The 24,202-nt window shown below is 52.2% G+C and overlaps 1 protein-coding gene and 1 long non-coding RNA gene across 2 annotated transcripts; one reads left to right on the top strand and one right to left on the bottom strand.

The window, feature by feature from the left end:
- Positions 1-9,573: 9,573 nt before the first annotated feature.
- Positions 9,574-15,031, bottom strand: LOC147584456 (uncharacterized). Its single transcript, XR_015255461.1, has 2 exons — positions 14,186-15,031; positions 9,574-9,834 (listed from the first exon to the last, which is right to left on the bottom strand). It is a non-coding gene; the product is annotated as an uncharacterized LOC147584456 (long non-coding RNA).
- A 2,133-nt stretch (positions 15,032-17,164) lies between these two features.
- Positions 17,165-21,346, top strand: TIFAB (TIFA inhibitor). Its single transcript, XM_025923939.2, has 2 exons — positions 17,165-17,386; positions 20,301-21,346. The coding sequence occupies exons 1-2, from the start codon at positions 17,346-17,348 to the stop codon at positions 20,899-20,901; spliced, it is 642 nt and encodes a 213-aa protein (XP_025779724.1). The 5' UTR covers positions 17,165-17,345; the 3' UTR covers positions 20,902-21,346.
- The last annotated feature ends 2,856 nt before the right edge of the window (positions 21,347-24,202 follow it).

Consider the following 24,202-nt stretch of genomic DNA (forward strand, 5'->3'; position numbering starts at 1 on the left):
AAGGGGGGGAAAAAAAAGTCAAAGAAAAGCAAAATCTCCGTGCAAAATAATGAACTATTTGAAGGAAGAAAAAAGCGAGAGAGCGAGGATCAAGCACGGCTGGGAGAGTATTCAAGAGGCTGGTTTTGAGAAGTCGCTTGAGAGCCGGGGTTAGAGACAGCGTGGGTTGTGGGCATTATTGGTCGACTTGGGCTCAGAAACAGGCTGTAAGCAGAACTTTGCCCAGGACCCAGGGCCGGGCGAGTGAAAACCCGGAACTCCCCAAGGTGGGCCAGGTGACCCAGCCTCTGTACGGGGACAGAAGCGGCTGCAGGTTCTAAGAGGACATGCCTTCCCCCACCTACCCTCCCCCACCTACCCTCTGTACTCTGTACCCTGCGGCCCTCAGAGGCAGTCTGACCCTGGAGCCAAGCACCCAGGGGACAAGCAGAGCTGGTCTGGGTGTGTGGTCAGGAGCTGGCCTGACTCAGGAAGAGGCACTCCCCAGCTCTGCACATATATGCTCACTAACAAGCCCCCACTCCTTCACCAGCAAAGGGGTCCTGGCCCTAGTGTCTGCCAGGTCCCCCACTCCCTGTGACAACAGCACAGCTTCTCATCGGCCACTCACCCCAAGTACACCAGGACTTGAGGCTGTCCCTCTCCTGAACCACTGTGATCCTCTCTGCCTAAGCAAAAAGAGAAGGTCTCCAGAAAGGCTTGTCGTGAGGAAAATGCAGGATTCAGTGCCTAGCACGGTGCTGGCCACAGGAGAGGTGTTGTCTGTAGGATACTCTTTTCTTTCTGTCAACCCAGTGCCTCCACTTACTCCCTTCTGCTCTGCTTCCCTCTGGGGGCTACTGCACCAGCTGCCCTGTGGTTCAATGTCTCTTCAAGGCCAGGTGCAGCTCTGAGTCCTAAAGAGACAACAGCTTCAGAGAAGGTGCCCAGAGTGCCACAGTGAGACCCTAAGGATCCCAGGAGTCCCCAGGAAATGATCACACTGCTGTTATCGGTGCTGTTGGTGCCATTGCCATGCCCCCAGCATGCCCTCATCTGCTCTCCTTCATTTCTCGAACCCCAACGGTGTGCCTGGCGGTGCCTGGTCCCGAATATTCCCTCAGGCACAGCCTATGAGAACACGAACTCCAGCCTTCACCCTAGACGGTGCAAGGCCACCAAGCCTGGTGTTTCCCCAATTCTTGAGTTCCTGCCCAGGACCCGAGTGTCCTAGACGAGGTCACACTGGATTGCCATGGCCTTATTTGTCCTCCTCATTGGACCGTGAACACTTAACACCGAGAACACAGCACGGGTCCTGATACTCAGCAGGTGTCACACAGTTTCTGCTAAAGGAAGAGCAGTGAAGAGACAGCTCGCCCTCTGAACGTCTGGCGCCTCCCACCGACTCTGGGTCGGGCAGGCTGACACTGGGATCTCCAGCACGGAGAGCGGCAGGGAGCGGGGTCCGAGCGCCATCTACAGGCAGCGTTGCAGACTGGCAGGAAAGGGCTGTTGAAGCCGAGAGATCCAGGGCGCCTCCCTACCGCCCCTACCGCTGTGATGTCAAACGCGATTTGCAATGCTTCTCCGGAGTCCACGCTCTGCACGCTGCCTCGCAATCACCAGAAAACGTGCTCGCCTCATTGAGAAAAGAAGAGTAAGGCCCGGGAGTGAGTCGAAGTCTGGATGGTGTTGAGAATATGCAGGAAGGGCTTCTCTTCCACCAGCTTGTCTAGGGCAGGAACTACCAAGAAACTCTCCTGCGTAGAAGGCTTTGGGCAGGATGCAACGACTGCACGTACTGCAGAGCTGAGGTAAGGGCCTCCTCCCTGGGAGACCAGCAGGCTTTGGGGTCAGACAGACCCAACTCTGCTGCTGGCTAGCTGTGTGACTAAGGGCATGCTGCTTTCTCTGTGCGTCTGTGTCCCCACCTGAAACACAAGCTCCGTGATTAGAGGGTTGCTGTGAAGATGGAAATCATATCTGTAACCCAGAACCCACTGCTCCCAAGGGTCAGGCTTCTCTCTCGGGCCCAAATAGCACAAGAGACCCAGCCTTCACCCTATCTGCTCATTGTATGGCCAGCTTCGATCAGGTTCCCTCCCCAGTGTTTCTGGGGGTCTGCAGGTTAAATTTGCCCTTCTGTCAAATCCTGGCTGTGGCTCCTATTTTGTTACACCTCCTGACCCTGGCTCCCCACTCTCCTTTTCTCCAGTGAACTCTTGCCACCTCATAACAAGATTTCCCCGGTTCCACTGATGCCCAAACCTCCTCATCCCAAACGTGGTCAGGGATGCCCCCCAAATACCCCAAAACCCAAAAGGACCAGACTTGCCTGAAAGAATGACAGGAGCCACAGAGCATGCTGGGAAACCCGTAAGTAGCTGCTGGGGGTGGCCAGGCTCAAAGTCCTAAAGCCAGCCTGGCCCCAGGTTCCTCTTGACTCTGTCTCTCTGGGGTCCTAGACTAGCATCTCCTCCAGAAGAGTGAGTCCAGTCCCTCCCTCAGTTCCAGAAGCATCCAGCTTTCTGAGTCCCTGAGAGGAAAATTGCTTCCCTCATATTTCTGCAAGCAAACTGGCCAGAGACCCAGTTCTCCCCTGAACAAAGGCCACCTTTCGTGTGATTCTACAAAACAAAACTCTCAGGTATTTTTATTTGGTGGGCTGGAAGCTCTCCATCCCAAGACAGCATCATGGCTTTTTCTATATAAAACCAAATTTCCTATTAGTTATTTTTTCCCCTTTTCAGAAAAACAAAGCAATGGCTTACCCTCATAGTCGTTTCCTACAGAAACTAAAGCTCAAACAACAACAGTTAACATTTCTAATCTCCTAGTCTAAGACCCTGCTATAGGCCCTTTGCCTGTTTTAGCTCTTTGCATCTTCACAACAATGCTGAAAGGCGGTCACTGTTGTGTCTCTCCTTTACAGAGGAGGAAAAGGAGGGAATATGGCTTTGCTGACACCTTTCAGCCCAATGATAGTGATTCCAGACTTCTGGCTTCCAGAACAGCATGGGCTTAGAGTCTGTGTTAGTTTGTTACAACAGCTACAAGAAGTGAATGTGCCAACCCAGCAGCTCACTGCTGAACCCCCCGGGCCAGACCAGTGCCCGGCACACAGCAGGTCCTCGATATGTATGTGTTAAGTTATTGAATGAAAGAAACTACGCCTAAACCAAACTATCAGAAAAATAGATGGGGTAGAAAACAATGAAATACGGCTGCAGGTTCTAAGAGAACATGCATTCTAAGAGGTAGAAAACAGGGAGATACGGAGCTGCTACATTATGAGCAGAGTAGATAGTAAGGCAACGGGGCATCAATGGGGAGTGTGTGAGTGCCTAACAGCTTGATCTCGATACAGATAAAGCAAAATTCGACTAAATGAAAAGGATTAAAAGGTGATAGAGATGAGAACATAATCATCGTAGGCAATTGTATTGTTCCTCTCAAAATTGATGCAGACCTCAGTTGGTTAAGCGTCTGACTCTTGATTTCAGCTCAGGTCATGATCTCATGGTTTATGGGATCAAGCCCCACATCAGGCTCTGTGCTGACAGCGCGGAGTCTGCTCGGAATCGTTCCCCTCTCTCTCACTGCTCCTCCCCCCGCCCCACGAACATCAATAAATAAACATTTAAAAAAATGGGTGGATCCAATGGAAAATGAGTAAGTTGGTAGAGTTGACCATGACGAGAAGCTGGATCCTGTCGGTGAATGAATGGAGACGAAAGAGTAAAGGCAGGCCACGTTTCAGAGAGGGGAGGAGGGGCTGTGGGGCCACCTGGGAGCTGGAGATGAAGCTGGGCCAGAAATCACAACCAAGGAGGCGGAGTGGAAGGCGGGGGCAAGGGGCAAGCTTTGGAGAGAGAAGTGGTGCAGACTGAGCACTCAGTCTATGACGGTGTTCACGGCCTGCTCTATCACTGACGAGCTCTGTGACTTCAGGCAAGTGAGGGAAACTCTCTAAACCTCAGTTTACTCCTCCGTAAAATGGGGGCAACAGACTGACATTATATGGTCATCAAGAGCGTTAAAGAAGACAATGACTGCAGAGTACTTAATGTGTGGTAACACTCAGGGCGTAACAGCCCTTCATAGCACTTGAGACTGGGATGAAGTACACAGGCAAGTGGAAAGGTGGGTCCGCCTGCTTTGAGGGCAAAGAGGGGAGTGGGGGCTTGAAGGTCTTGTCCAGGCACCAGCCAGCTGCCCTCCCATCATTTCCCTGAGAGGCGGCTGACCTGAGTCCTGAGGAGCCCCCCACTTCCTGCATGGGACCTGGGAGACCCTACAGGGCTCCCCTCCACTCCCAAGGGCTAGGTCCCGCTTTCCTGAGGGGGCCCATTTAGCCCTCACAGTATCTTTATCAGGAGGCAGTGTGTGGGGTGGTTAAGGTCACAAGACTTCGAAGACATCATGTTTATCACCTGTGTGATCTTGGGTGAGAGACATAACTCCTCTGCCTCAGTTCTCCCCGTTGGTAGAATGAAGGCAAGAACGGCCCTGGCTTTATAGGCCTATTGAAGAAATCCAATTGGTCAATGTGTAGAAAGTGCTCACAGCATTGCTGGCACACACTAGCACAGCTAGGGACCCCCAAAGCACCCCAGTCTAGAAAGGCCACCCACTCACTTGTCAGGCTTTGCTACTTGGCAGTGATTTCTGTCATTTGGTCCTTTGGGGATTCACTGCTGAAGAAAAATCACATCTTAGTGAACACACCTCACCTAAGAGCTGCAAACTCAAGGCAACAGGAGCCTAGAACGTAAAATAGGTAAGTGACACACGTGGGGGTGGGGGGGAGTGGCTGGGCAAACGGGGACGAGTCCCAGCTCACCCCGAGGGTGAACAGCAGCCCCAGGGGCCTCATTTTATGACTTTTCAAGAGAAGCTACAAGCAAGGTTTATACTTCCAGGTCCCTAGTTTTCAAACGTTGACAACCTAGAATGTTTAAAATACCACACTCTGCAGGCCAACGATAGTTGCCAGTTTTTTCTTTGACAGAGAATCCATGAGACAGAAGGGGCAAAGTCCTAGTTGCTCGGCTCATCTGGGGTACCTGAGAGGTAGGACTTCCCTAGGGCTCCATGGGGGACTGTGATTCTCCTGAGGTAAATCACCATAACCAATTTGAATGCCGATGTGCCTCTGTGTTTGCAACACTTAAATAAGAGTCATGACACGGGTGCCTGGGTGTCTCAGTCAGTTAAGCATCCGACTTTGGCTTAGGTCATGATTTCCCGGTTCACGGGTTCGAGCCCTGCGTTGGGCTCTGTGCTGAGAGCTCAGAACCTGGAACCTGCTTCGGATTCTCTGTCGCCCTCTTTCTCTGCCCCTCCAGCTCGTGCTCTCTCTCTCTCAAAATAAATATTTAACTAACTAGAGTCATGACAGTCATTCCAATAATGACAAAAAATACCAAAAATGGATGAAATGTTGTGTTCTGGATTTTTTTTTAATGCTGGTTTGGGGGGCGGGGGGAATTCAGTTCATACCAAAACATCCCGCAGGCCCTTGAACTTGTGGAGTACAGGGAGGGAGGGGGAAAGATGCAGTCCTGCTCACTCACATCTCCCCGGCGCCTCTCCACCCACGCTAAGAGGCACTGGGCTGATGCCACCCAGAGGGACAGGAAGTGGACTCTGAAGAAGTGAGGTAGGGGGAGCTCTGGCCCTGACAGAGGAGAGACTCTGCTAGGGCCCCAGTGAGCTGACTGAGTATGGGACAGCCTGCCCCACTGAGCGTCCTGTCCTCCAAATATACAGCCAGGGATCCGGCAGGCATGCTCCCTGCTGGATACTCAGATGAGTTGAAAACTCAAGTCCACCCAAAAACCTGCTCAGGGAGGTCTCTAGCAGCTTTACTCATAATTGTCCCAAATCGGAAGCACCCAAGACAGCCCTCAGTGGGTGAGTGGATGAGTAAACGGCGGTACATTCCAGCAATGGAGCGTTATTCAGCACAGAAAGGACATGAGTTATCAAGCCGTGAAAAAGCCTAGAGGAATCTTAAATACGTATTACTCAGCGAAAGAAGCTGGTCTGAAAAGGCTATGTACTGCCTGATGCCGACTATATGACATTCTGGAAAAGGCAAAACTACAGACACAGTAAAAAGATCCGTGGTTGCCAAAGTTTACAGGGGAGGGAGGTGTTATTTATTTTTGAGAGAGAGAGAGGGAGCAGGGGAGGGGCGGAGAAAGAGAGGGAGACAGAGAGAATCCCCGGCAGGTTCCGTGCTGTCAGCGCAGAGCTCACTCAGTGCAGGGCTCGAAGTCACAAACCCTGAGATCATGACCTGAGATGAAATCAAGAGTCGGACGCTTAACCAACTGAGCCACCCGGGTGCCCCAAGCACAGAGATTTTTTAGGGCCGTGAAACTGTTTTGTAGCAGACTGTAATGGTGTTACCCATCATTATACATTTTTCCAAACCCAAGAGTGAACCCTATGTAAGCTACGGGCTTTGAGTGATGATGACGTGTCGGGGTACCTTCAGAGATTACAACACACATATCATCCTGGCGCAGGATGTTGACAGTGGAGGGGGCTGTGTGTCGAGGCATGGCGAGGGGTATGTGGGAACTGTCTGTATTTTCTGCTTAATTTTGCCATGAACCTAAAACTACTCTAAAAATTTAAGTCCATAAAATATATATATATATATATATATACACACACACACACACACACACACACACACACACAAGCAAGACCCTTTTTGGAGCACACAAAACTTGCCCAACAGTGCCTCCTAGCACTCACAAACCATAAACGTCCTTAGCATCGGGCTTCCAGATTAAGTATCGCAGAGCAAGAGACTGGGGGAAATCTTGCTTCTTTGATCCACACTCATCCATAACCCGTGCATGTTGGGGGTTAGAGGGACAGGAAAGGGAGGGAAAGAAAGGCAGGCTGAGGCTGGCGTTTGCCAAGCCCTGGCCCTGGTTGTTAGCCAGGTTCCCAGGTTTCCAGGCAGGCCAGATACTGGCTTGTACTAGAGGTTCTCAAAGGCCCGCCGAGGTGGAGCAGAGAAACCCCTGGGCTTTATTTAAAGGTGTTGGAGGCATCCCGTGGTCTGCAGCAAGCCCGACAGCAGCGGGGTTTGCCTTGAAGGATTGAACCACAGTGGTCCTGGGCCTCAAGTAGAAACCCAGAGGGTAGCATATGCCCATCTTAGGAACAGGTCCGCTGGCGGCCGGCATGGAGGCAGACACGCAGAGGGCAACACTTACACAGCGTGGACGCTCTGAGTCGATGGCCGCCAAACAGAAATAGCCACGCGCTAGGCCACCGGGTGACAACTTGAGCGGAGGCCTCGTTGGTGATTTACGCTTCGGGAGGTGACACGGTCCCAGGGAGCCTCTGGCAAACCGCTTGGAGAGAGAGCTCTGGAGGCAGGATTTCTCATTTTCTCTTCACTTCTCCATTTTCATGATATAGTGCCCCCCCGGGGCCGAGGGAAAGGGGAAAATGCTTTTTATATTATAGTAGTGGCCATGTGGAAAAGACATATTTCCCATGACATTCGGTTTGGAATGAAGACACACATTTGTAAAGCATATGTGAAAAATGTCATGCATGAAGGGTATGAAATATTTGTTGTCATGGCTGGGGCTAGTTGTGTGAAATATCATAGGACAGGGAGAATAATTTTAAGAGAAACCGCTGGGGAGAACGTGAGCTGCTGGTCTTAAGGACACCTCCACAATGCAAGGCACCAGGCAGTGTTTATGAAAGAGGAGGGCATGGCCAGACTGTATACTCATACGTGCTTGGAACTGCATACAGAATATCTGGAAAGGGGTGCCTGGGGGCTCAGTCAGCTGAGCGTCCATCTTGGCTCAGGTCACGATCTCACGGTTCGTGGGTTCGAGCCCCACGTCGGGCTCTGTGCTGACAGCTCAGAGCCTGGGGCCTGCTTCAGATTCTGTGTCCCCCTCTCTTTCTGCCCCCTCCCCTGCCTGTGCTCTGTCTCTCCCTCTCTCTCAAAAAATGAATAAACATTAAAAAAAATAAGAATATCTGAAAGGATGCACAGGACACAGGCAGTTACCCGATGGGAAGGGTGACAGAGACTTTTCGCTCAGCTTCCTTTAATCTTTTCAAGGGTTGTGAACTATGTAGGTCTATTACTTTTTCAAAACGTTGCATAAGAACAAGACAAACACAAAGCCTTTCACTCTGTGAGTGTGCATCTCAGAACGGACCTAGAACGTTCAGGGAAATGTTGCATATCTAGACTGGAGAAAACAATCTCGGAAACGAAACTTCCTCCCTCGAGCCATGAACTTGAGCACATCCCCTGGGCACGGAGCCATCCAGACTTCCCAGCTGGACGCTGCAGCCTCTTTCCCCCCTGGTCCCAGGGGGCAGTGACTGCATGTTCTTTATGAGGGGCTGTGGCTGCACCCTAATAAACAGGACATTCAACAGCACAGCAGAGACAGGACAATGAGCTAAGCGATGAAGGCCAACATGCCGCATCAACCAGCCTTGGGGGCTTTGACAGGGTCAAGGGAGAGATTGGAGGGGAAGAGCAGAAGTAGCTGCGAGCAGTGATGATAGCAGAGCCCCAGGTGTTTGTTCGGAGGCAGAGGAAGTAGCCCACTCCTTCTGTGGTTCTCCTGACATCGGCTCTCTCGAACTTTCCAAGGGAGACTTTGCTTGTGCAAGACCTCCTCTTGGGACACCCGCTCCTCCTTCTTAACTTAGCCAACACATACTGTTTCTTCAAGACCCAGCCTTGGCATCACCTGCTTGAGGAAGCCCTCCTCATGCCCCCAGGCTGGTCTTGGACCTTGTTGAAACTCCCTTGGTCTCATGATGTTCTTCTTGGTCCCTCCGGCTGGTATGTGTCCAAGAGTCTGTCTTGTGCACTGGCCTGGATCCCCACGAAGTAGAGTTTGTCTCTTTGCTTGGCCAGTACAGAGCCCATGCAGGGCTGGGTGCAGAGGAGGCCAATTCCCCCCCGGGCCCAGACCTCTTAGGAAGAGGTCCAGGAGGCCCACTTGAAAGCACGAGCTGGTGTCTGGGGGCACCAGTCGGTTAAGCGTCCGACTTCAGCTCAGGTCATGATCTCACGGTCCGTGAGTTCAAGCCCCTCATCAGGCTCTGGGCTGACAGCTCAGAGCCTGGAGCCTGCTTCGGATTCTGTGTCTCCCCCTCCCTCTACCCCTCCCCTGCTCATGCTCTGTGTTTCTCTGTCTCAAAAATAAATAAACATTACAAATAATAGTAATAAAAAAAAAGAAAGAAAGCACGAGCTGGAACTTGGCTCTGGAGCCGGGGTAGGGTCCCGAAGCAGGGAAGCCTGGTTCTGTTTCCGGGTGTGGAGAGACAGCTAATAGTCCCTATGGACTCAGAGCATATCTGCACGTTGGGGTGGTCCAGGAGCTGCAAAGCCTAGAGATCCCACTCTGCCAAGGCCCCTGCTCCCTGGAAGTTTCCATAGTGTCTCTCTTTTTTTTTTTGGTCCCAGGCTGAAATGCAGGTCATGTGGGATCTGACACCTAACTCCAAAGTGGGTTTTCTGAATGTCACTGGGTTTGAAATTCCAATAGGTATTAAACTGGTAAAGGAGAATTAAAAGCAGACAATTTAATTTTGCAAAACAAATCCACAGAAATTGCTGAAGGGCCTTGCCTTTGTTTTGGCAAAATGAAGCCAGATGGCACTGCCCACGGTGATGGCAGCCTCTTGAGGTGGCATCTGAGGTTCACGGCCTCAGAGCTAGGCCAAGCCTATTTTTCTTGGCATCAGAAACCTCCATGATTTAGCGGCTTTCCCCAGGAAACTTGGGTCCTCCTCCAGCTCATGATAACTATTCCACGTGCAGGCGGGGGCCTGAGGGGGGGTAGACAGAGGTGGTAGACGTGAGTGGACCCCCACTTGTGGGCAGCACAGTCCCCTCAAACTTCCTCTCCTGGCGGCAGTCCCCATAGTGGGGACCAGTTTTCCTTGTGGGAATGAGCCAACGGTTTAGACAACCAACTTTCTAGGAAGAGTTTTAAATTATGAGCAAACTCAAAAATTTTGAAATGCTTTGAACCTCTGGGGTTTGTGAATCTACTGTACTGGGGGCTCAGAATTCTCCTCATGGACTCTGAGTCTGGGACCCAAACCTGTGAAGTGGAGGTTGTCTGGTATGGCTTTGTGCAGAAGCCCGTGGTAACAAAAACACAGCACTAACACTAACCCTTGCCCTTAAAATCTGTGACGCCAGGAGCATCAGGCAAGGGCAGAGAGCAAGGGCATGGGGCCCAGTTTACAGGCAGGAAATGGTGGGCTCGGGAGCCTGGCAGCTCACAGCCATCACCGATTTTCCCACTCACACCTCCGTGAGACTTATATCGTCAGAAAATAACCTGTACTGCTGACAGTGTAGCATTTTATTTATTCCAAATGAAGAGTATTTCTGTTCAGCCATAAAGATGGGAACATAAAATTAACAAAAACTACAAGGTAAATTTGGAGGCACTTTGTTTTACATTGTTACCAAGGTATGTAAAATATTTTATGTTGCCTCATATGGTCAAATACGGTACATTGTCACCATCAGTCATAAATCTTATCTGAAAATAACTCTTTGTAGGGGTGCCTGGGTGGCTCAGTCGGTTAAGCATCCGACCCTTGATTTCTGTTTAGGTCATGATCTCACGGTTGAGCCCCACATCAGGCTCTGTGCTGGGTGTGGAACCTGCTTGGGATTCTCTCTCTCCCTCTCTCTCCGCCCCTCTCGCCTCCAACAAAAAAATAACTCTTTGTAGGAAAGCTGCACATCCACATGTATTTGGACCTTGACCTTAGGTGGTATACAAAAATTATTTCAAAATGGATGAAAAATTTAAACGTCAGAGCTAAAACCCCACAGCTCTTGGAGGAAAATCTTTATGACACTGGATTTGGCAACGATGACTTAGATATGATGGTAAAAACCACAGGCAAAAAGTAAAAAAAGGTACACTGGACTATATAAAAATTTAAAACTCTGCATCAAAGGATCAATCAACAGAGAGAAATGGTAACCTATGGGATGGGAGAGAGTATTTGTAAATCCTATATCTGATAAGGGTTAATATCCAGAATATATAAAGAAAGTGTACAGGGGGAGTCTGGGTGGTGCAGTCCGGTGAGCGTCTGACTCTTGAATTCAGCTCAGGTCATGATCCCAGGGTTGTGGGATCGAGCTCCACGTCAGGCTCTACGCTGAGGGTGGAGCCTGCTTAGGATTCTCCCTCTGTCTCTCCCTCTGCCACTTTACCCTGCTTGTGTGCTCTCTCTCTCTCTCGCTCTCTCTCTCTCTCTCAAAAAAAGAAAGAAAGAAAACAATGCCTACAATAATAGGAAAAAATAACTCAATTTAAAAATGGGCAAAAGACCTAAGTAGACATTTCTTTTTTTTTTTCTAATTTTTTTTAACGTTTTATTTATTTTTGAGACAGAGAGAGACAGAGCATGAACGGGGGAGGGGCAGAGAGAGAGGGAGACACAGAATTGGAAGCAGGCTCCAGGCTCTGAGCCATCAGCCCAGAGCCCGATGTGGGGCTAGAACTCACGGACCGCGAGATCGTGACCTGAGTTGAAGTCGGATGCTTAACCGACTGAGCCACCCAGGCGCCCCAGTAGACATTTCTTTAAAGAAGACGTTCAGTTCAAATGACCAACAGCACATGAAAAGATACTCAGTATCAGTAATCATTAGGGAAACGCACATCAAAACCTCAATGAGCTATCACCTCACATTCATTGGGATGGCTACTATTTTTTACAAAACAGAAAATAACAAATGTTGGCAACGATACGGAGGAGTCCAAATCCTTGTGCATTGTTGGGGGGAACGTAAACTGGTGCAGCCACTATGGCCGCCATGGTGGTTGCTCAAAATATTAACCATAAAATCACCGGATGATCCAGGAGTTCCCCTTCCGAGTATATTTCCAAAAGAATTGAAAGCAAGGAATCAAACAGGTATTTGTACACCATGTGCAGAGTTGCATTATTCATAATAGCCAAAAGGTGGAAGAAACCCAAGTATCCATGGACAAATGGATGGATAAACAAAATGTGGTGTATTCGGTGGAGTGATACATTGGAGTATCATTCAGCCTTAAAAAGCGATGCAATTCTGACACAGGCTACAACATGGACGAACCTTAAAGACATCGTGTTACGCGAAATAAACCAGTGACAAACGGACAATTCCTGTACAATCCCACTTATATGAGGTCTCTAGAGTAGTCATAGAAAGAAACACAATGGCGGTTGCCAGGGGCTGGAAAGAGGGGGAGTTTTGTAACGAGTTTAGAGTTGCAGTTCTGCAAGATGAAAGGGTTCTAAGATTAGGTGCACAGCAATGTGAATATACGTACCACTGTGAATTTCACATTTAAAATGGTTGAGGTGGTAACTTTTATATATTGTACACTTCACCACAATGTAAAGGCAGATAACTGTTTGCAGAGGGAGAGTTTTCTTTTTCTTCTCCCTCCTGGGTTGCTATCAGATCTGCATGGAGTGTTTCTAGGCGCCAGAAACCACCTAAATTCCCACAGTTTTTTTCCCCCATGGTATGTTACAAGTCTGCCTTTGAAGACACGCTAATTTCAACATACACTTTATTCCTAAACTTTAGTTAAAAGTATTTATGCTAGGCTTTTACCTCACTTAATTAAAAACAAAAAGGCCATGTTTGATGTGTGTTACGCTGTGTTTGAGGCCATCTTTCCTAGCCAGATGCATCCTCTAAATAAGACCAAGCTGTATTACTTCAATGTGGGTTCTTGATGGAAACAGAAAAGCAGCCATAGGCAAGTCCTTTCAACCAAGTGAAAGCTGACCCCTCATAAAGTGTTAAATGAAGACGGTGGCTATAGAGCAGGCATGATGATCCCCATTCTACAGATGAGGACACTGAGGCCCAGAAAGGAAAAGCGACTTGCCCCAAATTATGTCCACAGGAAAGCCAAGGCTGGCTCCCTATGAGGGCTCTCTCTCTCTGCCTTTTGGACCCTTGCTGCTTTGGAGCCAGTGGGTGGAGGTGGAGGGAGTGCACGCTGGCTAAGAGCCAGGATGCCTCCTCCTTCCCTGAGCCCTTGCTCCCCAGGCAACCTAAGGGCTGGCTCTTAGTTCCGTGGGGAAAAAATAGGTCAAACTGTAAGGGAACTGGTGGGCCTACAGGCACCAGCTCTGTGTGTCCTGAACACCCCACCCCAAGGTAAGAGCCAAGAAGGCCTCAGAAATCCCAGGCACCCCATCCCCAGGCCTGTTCCAGGCACTGGTCAGGGCTCCAGGGTTTAGCTCATAGGTGAGTCCTTATTATGGGATTTAACAATAAATAAAATGGATACATATTATGCATTTAGCACAATCGTGAAATCAGTGAAATCAGGCTGGGTAGTGGCCCCTGGAATGGGGGGGAGGGCCTGGGTGGCAATGGTGGCAGTTCCCGAGGGCCTTCCCGCTGTCTCTGGCTCTCGGCAGGAGGAGGCCACCCAGGTCTACCGGCCAGCCCAGCCTCTGCAAGGGGCCCAGCCGGCACTCTGGCAGTGAACACAGAGGGAACGAGCAATCAGGGCAACCCCGATAGCCATCTGCTTCCCACCGGGGCTCAGGCCAAGAGACCGGTAGCGCTGGACAAACCCTGGTCACTCATTCAGTGAGCCCTCTCATTAACCAACCATCACCTGGTGGTTAGCCTTCTTATTAGCCAAGAGCATGGGGCGGGGGAGGCAGACGCATCTCTGGAAACTGGGTACGGTCTCCCACTTTCCTCCACCAGGCACCGTCCCACGTCCCACCCTACAGAGTCAGCACAAACGTCCCCTCTTCCAGGAGGCCTTCCCAGGTGTCCCCCACCCCTGGCAGGTTAGATGCTCTTCCTGGAGGTTCGTGGTTCTGTGCCCACCCCCCCTCACAGCACCTATCTCTATGAGTTACAGGTGCTCTTTGTCTTACGGGAGAGCTCAGTGGGGGCAGGGAGCAATCAGGCAAGATCAGAGTAACATGGTAACTGTGGCCATAGTCCACTTCCCCTGCATGAGGTCCTGGCCTAGGCTCTGCGCGTTGCATGCATTTCCTCTCCTGCTGTCCCCCCTCCCTGGAGGGCACCCGCGGTACTCCATTTTACCGGAGCCGACTCGGCTTCTCACCCATCCTCGCTGTGCACTAAGTCTGTGTCCGTGGGCAGTTTACTTACCCTTCTGAGCCTGTCTGGCCCAGCACCCATGCTTGTGACCACCGCTCCACGGGGCCTCCTGCGCTGGCTTCCTGCTTTATCTCCACACACGCACAATGAGTTTTGAGGTCCTCTGGTGAATGACTCCCCCATGCTTTGCCCATCCTCTCCTTCCCCCTCGGAGAGCAGGCCACTAGGTTTGTGGGTGCTGCCACCTGGTGGCCACAGGCCACCGGGACATCAGTAGAGTGGCCTCCGCACAGTTTGGCCGGCTGCTGGAAGCCCGTGCCTCTCTCCCGAGCACACTGCCAGCCAGGCGGCAGGAGCACGTTTGCAGAAGGCAGGACAGCTGGACTCCAGAGAATACCACCTTCGAGGCCCAGCAGCTTCACGATCAGGCCCAAGAGTGCCATGGAATGGGTCCCAGTCCTGGTTCTGCCGCTTCTCAGATACGAGACCCTGGGGCTAGTTGACTAATTGCTGTGGGCCTCAGCTGCCTCATCTGTCAAATACGTAACCTTGTCCTCCTGTGTTAGGGCCACATGCCCCAGGCCATAACTTGGAGAGTCTTCCTGGAGCACGCCCTTTTAATTTCATTATCATTGAAAATGGAATTTATGTTAAATGCGTGCAAATTAGGTATTGCACTCCAAAATTATGTTCCTTTAAAGCAAAACCTGGGTCGGGGCACCTGGGTGGCTCAGTCGGTCAAGCGTCCGACTTCGACTCAGGTCACGATCTCACAGTCTGTGAGTTCGAGCCCCGCGTCGGGCTCTGTGCTGGCAGCTCGGAGCCTGGAGCCTGTTTCGGATTCTGTGTCTCCCTCTCTCTGACCCTCCCCCGTTCATGCTCTGTCTCTCTCGGTCTCAAAAATAAATGAACATCAAAAAAAGAAATTTTAAAGCAAAACCTGGCCTTCTGAGAATTTGGGGTTTGTGCAGTCTGTTGGTCTGCTCCTCCAGCGTCTCTCACAAGGTGCATCTTCGCGGTCTTCTGCTGTTAAGGCTTCTACCACGAGCAGCCCTCACGTACCAGCTTTGAACCATGTCTTTGACACTTGGCGCCTATCTCATTTAGCCCTCACACAACAAACTGTCCTTATTTCACAGAGCAGAAATCAGGTTCAGAGAGGCCAGGTAACTTGTCTGGGGTCACACACACACCTGCTATAAGAAGGAACCAAGCCTCACACCAGAGCCTGTGTGACCCCAGAACTCTCGCCTGCCCGCCACTGTAGAAAGCCCTGGAAACTGTTGTTCTGTCCCTGAGTTTTCCCAGGAGCACACGACAGAGACATTTGCTCACTGAGGTACACTCCTCGGGGTCCCGACACCAACTAGAGAAGGCCATCCTGGCCAAGGGGGCCAAGTAGAGAGAAGCCAGCACTTGCTCTCCCCCTGCTCTCGCTGTCCCCTCAGGAGACTGCCAGCCAGTGACGAACAGGACTTCCTGTTCTCCTTCAGAAGACACAGCCCAGGCAAGACTTCCTCGTACTGATGGATTCCCTGGCTGTTTCAGTTCTCTTGCTAGGGAATGCTCTGAACCAAGGTCCTGAGGGCACAGGGGGCCATGAACACATCTCTTCTGCCCACCTACTCTCCCATGCCGGGGCTGGAAGTGTGGACAGAGCCCTTCTCTCACTGAGACATGGTCGCAGGGTACAATGGGAAGGCGGTGTCCCATCCCCAAGGAAGGAAAACTAAGACCCAGAGAAGGGATAGGACTTGCCCAAGGTCACAGAGCAAGAGGTAGCAAAGCCCCTGCCCGGATTCTGCCTATTGCGCACCGCCCTGGGTTCCTGACAGGAATGCTGATATTCTGTGCGGATCCCCATGGGGACAGGCCTCCCCCACACACACCTGGCCCAGCTCTGTGCATGCTGGAGCTTAGACAGCTAGTGAAGAAGATGCCTCCAGGGAGGCAGCCTGGAGTTAACGGTTGGTTCCCCCCAGGGGCAGATACAGTTCCCATCTCCGGAGGACTTGGTTTCCTGGGGGAGCCCTCGTGCTTGTGTCACACTGGCTGGGACACATGGGGACAGATGACCGTTTCGAGATTTTCCTATTTTCCTTCTTAGTTACTAAGCAACCAACTAGAGTCTAAATGCTCAGAAGAGATAAAGCAGACGAAGCACTGAATAGTGCCCAGAGGGGCTTGGCCCCCACAGTGTGGCCTGCTGAGTTCTCAGGGGCTACAAGGGTCATTCTCGAGGGGAGAGTAAGCGAGGCAGATCGGGAGACCAGCGGGCTGTACCACCCACCTGGATACCCCCCAAGAATCCCCAGGATAGCCCAGGTTTGATGGGAAAAAGAGGAAGGATTATATGCTGACGCATTCTGGGGCCTTGGGCCGGGCACTGCCTCTCTTAGGGCCCCTGTTACCCCCTGTATACCATGGGCACCTGTCTCTTGCCAGCTTGGGGGGTACAGTGAAGGCAGTATGAATACACCGGTGGACACTGGGTCACTTCCAGGATGGCCGGGGCTCACAGTGCTGGGCAAGCATCTATCTCAGTCTCTTCCATGCTGCTCTGGAAGGCCAGCAGAGCCCAGGAGGGGTGAGCATAGAAGATGGCCTTTCTGCTGTCCTGTGGGACAGGCCGCCCACCATGAGCAGCCCTCACCCCCATCCTCTGAGGCCCTGCCCTTCCCGAGATATTGAGTGGACTGCTCTGTCACCCACAGCCCTCTTGGCCACCGCCGGCCCATCTGTAACGCTCTCCTCGCACTCTCCCACATAAGTGGGGGCTCCCCTCATTGTCTCTCTGTTCAAAAAGCCTCTCCTTTCTAACAAGCCTGGGAGGCCTTCACCCCACACACCCACACACCCCCACGGTTGGCAGCAGAGAAAAGTAGCAGCACCAGTGACTGGTGCCCTGGACACAGCTCCCGGGGTGCCTGGGGACAGGCTGCAGACCCAGGCAGTGTACTGAAGCCCAGCGGGGAACCCCACCCCCCAGGGGCCAGGGCTAGCAAGGATCCCAGGCTGCGGTTTCTCAACCACTCAGCGCTAGGGTTGCACTTCTGCAATGGGAAATCACACGTACATTTTCCTTCCTAACGGGAAAAAGGAAGAAAGCAGCAAAACTGATGAATGTTCTGACGTATCACATCCCCAAACCGCAGCCTTAAGTGCCAAGCCAGACCTGCCCTGGCAGGGACCCATTTGCTCCTGAAAGCTCATGGCTGCCGAGTCACAGCCAGAGGTGCCCCTGGCGGTAAGGTAGGTGGAGGGGGACTTGACACATAGCCAGGGGAGATGGCCCGGGGCTGGGCCGCGGGGGTAGGGGGGGAGCAGAGCCCCTGCTGGCTACTCACCAGGCACGTATCTCAGTCTCTTTCTGCTGTCTCCTCCCAGAGACGACATTGGTAGGGCTGGGTTCTGCTTCCCCAGAACAACTGGAGGGACCTGGAGATGTGAGGGCCTCTTCCGGGGCTCTGCGCTGCTGGGGGATTTCTGTCGGCTCTGGAGCGCGCAGTGGAGCAGAGAGTAATGTCTCACGAGCAGCGGTGAACCCTCATTTCTGAGGGATTTTCTCAGGGTCTCTGGGATGTGAGATCGGGTCCTAGAAGTGAACTCTGAGTTTCTGGCCTGGCCTGAGGACTTGGATACCCCTCTTGGCCATTCTGGGCCCAGCTTGTCTTTTGTAGTCAGGAGGTCTCCTCCAGGCTGGGGCCAGAGCGGGTTGTGGATGGAGACATGTGTATGTCTGTGCTTTAGGGAAAAGGGAGGGGCCTGAGGGGCCAGAGTGGAAGGTCTTCACCATGAACCTACTTCACCCAAAATGCAGAAGGGGTGGAGGGTCCCAGATTCAGACCACCTGTGACAGGATTCCAGCCACCCCCCCCCCCCCACCCCGCTCCACACACAGCCCTTGAGCTCTAGGCTCACATTTGCCGCGTACCTAAACTTGGTTTCACATGATTTTCTTTTTTTTTTTTTTTTTTTTTTTTAAAAATTGAGGCTGCTTTATTATTTTTTTTTTTTCAACGTTTATTTATTTTCGGGACAGAGAGAGACAGAGCATGAACGGGGGAGGGGCAGAGACAGAGGGAGACGCAGAATCGGAAACAGGCTCCAGGCTCTGAGCCATCAGCCCAGAGCCCGACACGGGGCTCGAACTCACGGACCGCGAGATCGTGACCTGGCTGAAGTCGGACGCTTAACCGACTGCGCCACCCAGGCGCCCCTCACATGATTTTCATGTGTGAGCATCTCTTCATTGAGCCATTTGTCAAATGTGCCCCCAGACACATGTGGCCAGGCCCTGTTTGTACAGGGCAATGGGACACTGGGCAACAGGGAGGCTCAGACCACAGCCTGCCCCTGGGAATTCTCAGAGACAGAGCAGGAGGGCTCAGGGAAGACAGGACGAGGACCCACATAATTCTGACGTGTAATGAGAAGATAGATTGAATGGCGGTGTCCGGAAAGGGTCAGAGGGCAGAGACAGGAAAAGAGCTACATAGAAGACGCCACATTGCAACGGGGCCTTTCAAGAGGAGCGGTATTTGGTCAGGGTTTGGGATGGAGGATACATTCTTAGCAGAGAAAAACCTGTAAGCAGTCTGGTGCCGAGAAAGTGTACAATTAGTTATTCAAACCCACTCATCCCCTGGTTCCCAGTGAAGGCTCTGGCAGGTTCTGGGCCATATGGGGTTGGGGGATGTGCCAGAGAGTTTATATTCCTCAAATGCATGCAGGAGCAAAGCCGACTATTGTAAGTAGCCTTACTGCATGTGCCAGTGACATTCTAAAGGACAAATGATCAGAGATGGAGTTGCTGGAACAAAGGATGCGTGCGATTCACACTGTGGCCGCCTTGTTACTTGGCCTCCACACAGCCCCTGTCAGTTCTTTTTTTTTTTTTTTTTTTGAGCGAGAGAGAGAGAGAGAGAGAGAGAGAGTGCGCGCATGACTTGGGGAGGGGGGACAGAGCATCTGAAGAGGGCTCTGTGCTGAGAGCAGCAGAGCGAGCCTGATACGGGGCTCGAACTCACAAACTGTGAGATTGTGACCTGAGCCGAAGTCAGGTGCTCAACCAACTGAGCCATCCAGATGCCGTGAGCCCCTGTTGGTTCTTGAGTGACATCTCTCATGGCTCTCCACCTTCTCCATCAGGATCTGTCCTCTGCCCATATAGTGAGACATTCATGCCCAAAATACACTTGGCATGGGGCCAGGCCCATAGAAGCAACTTGGAACATGCTAGATGTTTTTCTTCATCCTCTGGGTCTCCAGGGAGCCTTTCTGGTTCCCCCAGGAGCCAACTGGGCTTCCCTGTTCTGTCTCTCTCCATAATTCCTGATGCAAGAGGCACCTGTCTCCTCCCCCAGCTGGGTGTTCCGGAAATCAAGTTCTAGTTCTCCTGTTGCCTGTGCTCATTGCCAGCAGCTGCTCAGTGCCTGGCTCAAACAAGGGCCCAGCAAGGGTATTTTTGTGTGATGGTTGGATACGAGGAAGGTGTATCCTGTCTGTCTGTTCTTCCCTCCCCTCAAAACAGGGCCAGATTGTCTCCAGATGTCAGTAGGCCACCGCCATAACCACACCGCAGAAGCTGGTATCCCATATACCTTACAAAGACAAGGAGGGGCATACTGACAGTACAGAAAAGAAAACTAAAGCTCAGAGTGGATGGGCGGTAAGGCTGGCTCACAGAATATGATCAAGGTGACACTGAGATTAGAACCAGTGGGGCTGAGGGGCGCCTGGGTGGCTCAGTCGGTTAAGCGTCCGACTTCGGCTCAGGTCATGATCTCATGATTCACGGGTTTGAGCCCCATGTCGGGCTCTGTGCTGACAGCTCAGAGCCTGGAGCCTGCTTGGGATTCTGTGTCTCCCCCTCTCTCTGCCCCTCCCCCCACTCACACTCTGTCTCTGTCTCTCAAAAATGAATAAACGTTAAAAAAAATTAAAAAAAAAAAAAAAGAACCAGTGGGGCTGAACTTCCACACCAGCTTTAGCCTTGGTGTTGTCCTGGCTTGAGCAGGATGACCGTGTCCACACTCCGTGCTCTGCTCTGTTGGGCTGGAGGGGGTCCAGGGCCCCTGAGCCGGGCAAGCATGTCTAGGTTCAGGGAGTCACAGAGGTGTCAGGCTCCAACCACACTTCTCTGTCTGTGTTCCATCCTTCCCAGGCTCCCATCCACAGAGAAGCCCCTCACGGTCCTGCATGTGAGCCTGTACCACCCCACGCAGGACCCAGACACCTTTGCCAACGTCCCACCGAAGCTGCAGCATGACACCAACCCGCTGCTGGTGGGGCGGGGCCCGGAGGCCCACCTCCAGCTGCGGCTCCCGTGCCTCTCCCGCAGACACCTGTCGCTGGAGCCCTACCGGGAGAAGGGTGGCACTCCCCTGGCCTTCTGCCTGAAGGCCCTGAGCCGCAAAGGCTGTGTGTGGGTCAACGGGCTGACTCTGAGGTTCCTGGAGCAGGTTCCACTGAGCGTGGTCAACAGGGTTGCCTTCTCCGGCATCCAGATGGTGGTCCGCATAGAGCGAGGCACCTCCCTGGAGGCCTTTGTCTGCTGCTTCCATCTCAGCTCCTCGCCCCTGATTCACAGGCCCCAGGCTGAGGAGACTGATGAATGGGAAAGCAAACCCCAGGAGCAGCCGCCCCCAAGTTCGGGGCAGCGAGCTCCAGATCACCCGGGGCTTCACCACGGCCCTTCCCATCCAAGCCCTGGAGGAGGAACAGAAACACAGCTCCAGGAGCCCCCAGAAAGTATGCTCTGCTAGCCCCGCCAGCGGCCCAGAGCAAGGCTTACCTGAAATAGAACTTGAACTCTTGTAGCTACATCATGTGAGGCTGACAAGCAAGACGGGCCTGGTAATAATGAACAGATTCTGCAAACACGAACAGCCTGGGCTGGGGGAGCACCCTCCATGGTTACAGCTACGTAAAGGAACGGGAACTTTGTATACGTTAGAGGCCCTGAGGGCTTCTGAGAGCCTTTCTCAGCCTTTCCCCACATTTCCCCCGGCCTGTCTGCCTAGGAGTTACTTTATGTGGCTAATTTCGTGAGCCGCTTAAGAGCTGGAGTCTGAGGTTGCACGAGGAATGCATGGACACATGTACCAATTACGTTCGTGGTAGCTCGGGGTTACCTTGGGCTTTCTAATACCCACAGGCACTCAGGGCTTAGGGAAGCCTGTGTTTAATAAACTGTAAGTATTTCATTAAGCTGGCATGCCCAGTAGGATTCCCTGATCGCCAGACGGGGTGCGTGCACGCCACGTTGTCACGCAGAGGCAGGGGCGGGAAATACAGAAGAGGTGTAAGAGGAAATTGGAAAGGTGGGGGCTCACATTTCTGGAAAGGATGTGGGCAGAGCTCAGGGTTTCCTGGGGGCGGGGAGCTGGGGGCTGGGCCTGCCGGGAAACTCACTGTCACACGGTCATCCTCACACTCCCTCCCTCTGTTATTTCTGGATCAAAGCCTTGCTTGGCTGATGGGAGGGCAAGACCTCCAGGGAAAGGTGGCTTCCCAGAGCAGAGAAATCTTTCAAGACTAAGTCCGTGAGGGTGGGGGGAAGAGGTTGTGGTAAAATTCAGCTCAACGGTAATTTTACTCAAAGTGGGTCATATACCAACGGGGGTGGGGTGGTCTTTCCAATATAAGGGACTAGTTAGTAAGCCATGCAGGTTAAGGGTGGGACAACTTCTCAGTGAACAGAGGGGCTGAGCACAAGTACCTACTCTCCACATCATCTCCATTCCAACTCCCCAGTGGGGGCTTGCAAGCATCATTGAGAAACAATGTTCACCCGTGCTGTGAAGGGAGGGACCTACAAACTCAGATGGCCATCATCATCTTAGACCATGCTCTAGGATACTGGAGACACTGAGCCTGGCAAGAAGATTCAGCTGGTCTGCCAGGCACTCCCTGAGCGTCCTCTCCATGGGGAAGACAGCAGTGGGCAGGAACCAGGCCTGTCCTGGCTTGGGAAGCTTCCCTTCTAACGGGGAATAGGACAAGTACACTCAGATTACAGCAAAAGGCAGAGGAGGGCAAGGGCTGTAAGAAGAAGGGGTGTCCAATGCTGTGAATGGCATGTGGGGGCCCCCCAAATGGTCCTTCACTCAGTTATTCAACAAACTTTCACCAGATGCTATGCAAAGCCCCAGGCGCAGTGAACTAGGCTGACAAAGTCCCTGCCCCCAGAGAGTTTACCTGGGCTCATGAAAGACCCCTGTTGAGGAACTAATCACTGAATTATTTGATCACCCCTGTTCTTGGTGCTGTAAACATTGTGTTCTCTCTCTCTTCGGGCTGGTGTTAACATTAGTTCTACCATTAAGTGGCCATGTCTGGTGAGTGCTTACGTGTGCTTAGCCCTCTGCTAGGAGCTATGTGCCTTGCCCAGCTGACTCCTCAAAACACTCAGATGGACAGTGGTGTTAACACATCGTACACCTGGGGAAATTGAGGCTTAGAAAAGGTATCTTGCCCAATATCATGCCACTTACTGGCTGTGTGATGTTGGGCCAGGGACTTAGCCTGCTCTTGGTCTCCATTTCTCCCTCCGGCAAGTGGGTAAGATAACAGTCACCATTCACTGGTGATGTTATGACGGTCTTAGGAGCTCATAGTGAAGCATCTGTCACATAGTAGGCACTCAGGAAGGGTTAGATACCATCATGAAACCTGACAGAGGGAACGTGATGGGTCCGTACCCAAGGGCTCACCTGCAGTCTGTGATTTCCTGATAAAGGATTTTGCCTTTGCTGCAGCCCTGGTGGGCAGTCAGGAGGGGGCTTTAACCTGTTCCTTGCACCAGAAGGCCCGATATTTAGAGTTTGTTGGATGGGAGACACACGGTCGGGGCTGGCAAGCAGAAGAAGCCGTGTGCTGGGCGGTCTGATGAAGCCCACTGTTTTGGAGCTGCCTTTGTATTTCACGCATGGGTTCAAAATGCAGCGATGATCCCTCCGGAGACCAAAACGTTCGCCAAACTGTGTATAAGGGAGCAGATACAGAACAGGGAAGCCACAACCTGGAGACCACACCTGAATTTCAAAGGCAGAAAAGAGGAAGCCGGCTGGTGGCACGCTACCCCAGAGTCCCAGGGGGCAGCTCCCGCTCCAGCACGGAACCTCTACCACTCAAGGGGTCCCCTCCCCCCCGGAAGAAAGTAAACCCTAGCCGCTGGGGGTCTATGAGAGGAAACGAGTTACCTCCCCCATGAGGAGTGGGAGATTCAGAGGGAAGTGTCTGGGAGTCCCTCCGGGCCCCAAATGAAGTGTGCAGCAGGCTGCAGGATGCCTGCCAGACACGAGGCAGGAGGGAGCCCAGACACGTCCGGCTCGTTGTTTCGGACTCTGCTGATTCACAAACTCTCCTTGGAAAACTCACCGCTTGCCTCGTACCAGGTTGCAGGGCAGCAAAGCTCCGCTCCGTGCTAGATTCCATCTTTCTTGACCAGAGAACCATTTAAATCACCAGGTCCCTGCACCCACCCGCATTTGCACACTTGGCCTGCACAGGCAGCCTGAGCAGGTTGGAAAGACCCTCCCAGAAACCTCCTCTGCATTCTCTCAGCTCCCACACTCAGGGCAGTGCGCGGAGGCGAGGGGGTACATGTGCACGCACAGACACGGGCCACGCCCACCCGCTGAGGCGGCTCCAAGCCGGGGCTCTGCAATCGGGTGCTGCCTGGGTTGGAATTCCTACTCCACCGTTACTAGCTCTGTGACCTCGGACAAGTGAATGAATGTCCCTGTGCCTCTGTTTCTTCTTCTGGAAAATGGGGAAAGTGACAGCCAGCAGTGGTGGTAAAATGAAGCAGTGCATATAAAGCACCTAGTGTGGTGCTTGGCGCATAGTAGGTACTCAGTAGAGTAAGCTTTCACTGTCCAATTCGGTGGAATGAATTGAATGCGGGTTGACACATATACTCAGCATAGACACACATGCGTACGTCTGCTACAAAGGGCTACAACAGTTAGCCCTAGAGCACTACGATTCTCTGAAGGCATGTCCGGAAATCTAGAAATCACCCCTTGTGCCCTTTAAGACATTTTAACCTTCACATTCCTC

The sequence above is a fragment of the Puma concolor genome, chromosome A1 (assembly GCF_028749965.1).
Source record: "Puma concolor isolate L17-30 chromosome A1, mPumCon1.1.hap2, whole genome shotgun sequence".
NCBI classification, from domain to species: Eukaryota; Metazoa; Chordata; class Mammalia; order Carnivora; family Felidae; genus Puma; species Puma concolor.